The sequence below is a fragment of the Podarcis tiliguerta genome, assembly GCF_965153285.1.
Source record: "Podarcis tiliguerta genome assembly, chromosome: 8".
Taxonomy (NCBI): Eukaryota; Metazoa; Chordata; class Lepidosauria; order Squamata; family Lacertidae; genus Podarcis; species Podarcis tiliguerta.
Genome location: NC_139541.1, coordinates 25266416 through 25271170, shown reverse-complemented (window position 1 = coordinate 25271170; position 4755 = coordinate 25266416). Strand labels below are relative to the sequence as shown.

Here is a 4755-nt window from a genome sequence, read left to right as displayed (position 1 = left end):
GCGAACTGCAAAGGACGTTGTCGCGAATGGGCTTCCTTGAAAGACGCTGCTATGCAAATTAGTGCATTATCAATCTGGCCTGGAAAGAGTGACTCGATGAGCAGCTGAGTCAGCCCTTAGGGTTGCAGGGAACGTGCTGTTTCTGCCACGGCATTTCAAACAGAGCAGAATCAATGTGCATGTGCGTGCAAAGGACTTCATCCACAGCTTTGTCAGGCGCAGAAAAATGGGCACCTGCCCCTCCTGCTGCTTCAACCCCCAACCTTTAGAAACACAGGCAACTGGCTGCTTAAGTCTGGCCACCCATGAGACTGCTCTACAATGTTGGAAGCTGCCCAGAGTGGCTGGGGCAACCCAGTAAGATGTGTGGGGTATAAATAGTAACATTACCATTATGGAATTTTCTTCGGAGAAATGTTGGAGGGTATGCATGTGAGGACAGAGTAGCAACACAACAGCAGGGCCTTTTCTGCAGTGACTCCCTGTTTGTGGAATACGCTCCCCAGGGAGGCCTGCCTGGCACCTTCCTTACGTATCTTTAGGCGCAGGGCAAAAATGTTCTTCTTCAAATAGGCCTTTGTTTGAAGTTATTGTCTTTTTTTGGGTATGTGCTCCATGTTGTAAACTGCCCCATGAAGTTCCAAACATAGAGTTGGGACCCCCAAAGGCCATCTAGTCCAACCCCCTGCAATGCAGGAATCTCAATTAAAGCATCGATGACAGGTGGCCATCCAACCTCTACTGAAAAACCTTCCCAAGCAGGGAGTCCGTCCCACCGCCAAACAGCTCTTCAATGAAGGGCGGAATATAAATTTAATAAATAATAGTACCAATACTAACCCCACACAGAAGATTTCTCTCCTCCACCCCCACCTTCCATTGCACACACACACACACGCCCATAAAACAGAAAAACACCAAGTCAGAGATCTGGGTTATGTTTAATGGTTTATCTGTGACACTGACGGCACTGAGCAAGGGACATTAGCATTAGAGGGATGGCCGAAACCAACACATCTGCCCGATATCAGGAAGGACAAGGGCGGAGGGGTGGGGTCACGACCGTCAATACATAAAGTGGTATAAAAGGAACTGGCCTCGCCTGGTTGGGGGGGGGGGGAGGTTGAGGTGGGTGCTAGGGAAATAGTTAAGCTTAATAAATAGGCAACTTGAAAACGCACACACAGAAAAAAAATACACCAGCCGGCTAAATCATGCACAGGGAAACGGACTGGGGTGGGGAAGAGGGTCTCCCTCAGTTTCCCCCTTGCAGTCTCTGCTCTACACAGTGTAGCGCCCAATGCCAACTTATTACGGGCATAAAGGGCAGGAAGCTCAGACCCCCACCCCCTGCTCCCAGAAAAGGAGAACGACACTCTGTGCTTTGGGTTTTCCCCGTAAAGAGCAAAGCAAGCAGGGTCCCCGTCAAACTGGGAGGCCTGCAGGCTTATTATTGCCAGAGGGAGGTGAAAGGAAGGGAAGGGAAGGACGGGGCAGGTGCCCCAATTTGCCACCAGGGCAAAGGAAGAGAGCTCAGCACAGCAGGGATTCACTTGGGGGGGGGGAGAGAAGGGGTCCTTTCGCCTCCATGTTTCCCAATAAAAGAGAGAAGGTTGCAAAGTGCAGGGGTGGTGGGACCCCAGTCTGCTGCCCTCATCATTTCCCCAGGGGTCTCCTATGTCTCCAGTCCTTAAGCCAACATCCCCGCAAAGACAGCACAGCCTCTTTTGAGAATGGCAAGCAGTGCAGGCCCCGAATCTTCTGCTCCATCCCCAGTCTCTCGTATTCCCAACCTCCTGGCCTGCGTCTGGCTCTGCCGTCTGTTTATGTAGGCCGCTCGGCCTCTCCACCCGTTCAGCTGCCCACTTTGCACTGCCATTCCTCATCACTTCGCCCTCCCCCAGCAACTTTCCCCCCTTACTCCAGAACCTGGATTTCCCAGCACGTCCCCCAGACCTCCCACTTCTCTGCTCCTTCCCGACATTCTGCTTCCCTCTTTGTTCCCCTGTTGGGCAGCGCCCCCCCCCCCAGTGGAATCAGGACACTCGGGTGCAAAGCCTGGGCAAATGTTGCTGCATACACAGGACATGGGACCTTGGAACCAATTTGGGCTATCGCCAGCAGGTTGGCAGGACCCCCTTGGTGGATGGCTTTCCTGGGCGCAACCAGAGAGCAACGTCAACCATTTACGTGCCCTCACCAGGAAAAGCATCCTGGGCGCCCTTGCAGAAGATAGCAGCCATGCACGCCATTTCACTCATCAGACAAGCCATGTTGTCAAGGCAGGAGGACCTTCTCATTAGGACAGATCCACACAGAATGCACCCCCTCCCCACACCCTACAACTGCACCCGGGATTGTGGCCTCGCTGCAGAGGTCTCCGCAGTATGGAAAGGGAGACAGAGTGGAAGACCAGCCAGCTTCGCCATCTGGGTTTGCTTCCTTGATCTGGCCATTCTGCACATGTCCAGACCAAGAGGCAAGGAAGGGCGCCCGCAGGGGGCAGAAGCAAAGCGATAGACAGAGATCCATCTGACCCCCAGGGCCAGACAAAGTCAGTTGGCGGCTAGCAGTCGAATCTTATTTCAGCACGAGCAATGGGACAATACCCCCCGCCGTCTAACAGCAGGGCTGTACCAGCACAGCAGGCATAAACTCTTGCTCTTTCAAGGAGTTTTGCACAGGAAGAACTGTTAATTAGTGGGACAGAGGGAGGGCAATAGGTTGGAAGCATCCCACAATAGTGTTAATGCCCAGGCGTCTGGGCATGGTACGAGATAACAGTCCTAAGTGCATTGTTTGGGAAAGACCCCTCCCCACTGCCCCACCCCAAAGGTCCTTGTCAAAGGGAGTACACTCCGTCTGCCTCTTACTCCCCCCCACCCAGAATGTGGGTGAAGCAGGAGAGGGCAAGGAAGCAGGAAATGTGGTCCTGGGAGGTCCGTGCATCCGCCAAGAGCCGTCAGCAGGTGTGGCTGTCTCTCGTCTCCACCTCCAGGCTGCCTCTCGCGCACTCAAACCCAACAGTTGCCACATGTGCATGGACCCCGGACACACACACATCGATGCACGCAGCTGCCTCGTCCCGTGCGGCACGGACTCTGCTTGCAGGATGGTGCCCCTCGCCCTCGGGCCTGTGTCCTGCCGGGTCAGCAGGGCACCACCACCACCCAAGGAGCGGGCAAGGGGATCCGGTGCCGAAGGCTGGTGACGCTGCATAACTTAAGGATGATGTGGAACTCCCGGCGCCGGGCACGGCATCTCCCACTTGTGGTTTGCGCTTCTCTGATGTCTTCATACTTCCCTGCAGCAAGAATACCATCAGACAAAACAGGTTATTTAGATGGTTTGATTTTTCTAGGGGGGAAAGAGATGCTGGAGCTCTCCACGAACTTCTCCCTTCTTCTCTTAGAACGGCAATGGCCTGGGAGGTGCTGGAGCTGAACTCCGGTGAGCTCCAACTAGAAAAACAAGCCCTGTTTCTACTGTTAGCTACCATATTTTTCGCTCTATAACACGCACTTTTCCCCTCCTAACAAGTACAGTGGTACCTCGGGTTACATACGCTTCAGGTCACATATGCTTCAGGTTACATACGCTTCAGGTTACACACTCCGCTAACCCAGAAATAGTACCTCGGGTTAAGAACTTTGCTTCAGGTTGAGAACAGAAATCGCGTGGTGGCAGCGGAGTGGCAGTGGGAGGCCCCATTAGCTAAAGTGGTGCTTTGGGTTAAGAACAGTTTCAGGTTAAGAACAGACCTCTGGAACAAATCAAGTACGTAACCAGAGGTACCACTGTAAGGGGAAATGTGTGTGCGTCTCCTGGAGTGAATGCAGGCTGCACAGCTATCCCTGAAGCCAGAACAGCAAGAGGGATTGCTGCGCAGCAATCCCTCTTGCTGTTTGGCTTCAGGGATAGCCACGCAAAGCCTCTTCAACAACATTTGATTCAGAATATTTTTTTTCTTGCTTTCCTCCTCTAAAAACGAGGTGTGTCTTATGGTTGGGTGCATCTTATAGAGCGAAAAATACGGCAAGTTCTTGCAAAAGGAGCGTGTGGAGGTGGAGGTAGCGGAACAAAGTGGGTGAGAGGATCAGGAAGAGAGCTGAAGCCTCTACATAAGAGGAGCCTTGCTGGATCAGGCCCATTCAGTCCAGCATCCTGTTCTCATAGGGGCCAACCAGATGCCTTTATTGGGAAACCCTTAAGTAGGACCTGAGCACAAGAGCAACATTCTCCCCTCCTGCAGCTTCCAGCAACTGGTATTCAGAAGCATCACTGCCTCTGACCCCGGAGGAAGAGCACATAACCGTCAAGTGTCCCTGTTTTCCCGGGAAATTCATGGAATTGCAGAAGAAACCCTGGCTTCTGCTTTCATTCAGGAATGTCCCATCTCCCCGCTCCAAACACGGGAGGAGGATGGGCCAGGGCTTGCACTTAGCAGGGAAACCTTCAGGAAGTGGAACCCTTGTGCGTGGGAAAGGCATTTCTGCACTGGAGCGGAGGCGACGGACTCGCGCAACGCTCTTGCCAGTCCCTCTCTGCCTCCACCAAAGTTGCCGCCACCTTTATGGCAGTGTGAGGTGCAGCATGGGAGGAATAAGTGAGTGAGGAGGGAAGAGAGCAGCTACCAGGTAGGGGAGGTGGGCAGCTGACATGCGCCTCGTTTGGTGCCATGCTCCTGAGCAAGCCAGCTGACACACGTCCCCACTTTCTGCTGGTAAATGTTGGAGGGTATGAGAGCACAGCCCT

At 53.4% G+C, this 4755-nt stretch overlaps 1 protein-coding gene across 6 annotated transcripts in view; it reads right to left on the bottom strand.

Annotated features, from left to right (window-relative positions):
* Positions 1-922: 922 nt before the first annotated feature.
* Positions 923-4755, bottom strand: part of PLEKHG5 (pleckstrin homology and RhoGEF domain containing G5) — a gene marked incomplete at its 3' end in the record, with an annotated part of 100248 nt that continues 96415 nt past the window's right edge. For all 6 annotated transcript variants that reach the window (XM_083452077.1, XM_083452075.1, XM_083452079.1 and 3 more), the window contains one exon: positions 923-3304. In XM_083452077.1, coding sequence (XP_083308203.1) covers positions 3295-3304 — 10 coding nt within the window. The remainder of the gene's footprint in view (positions 3305-4755) is intronic.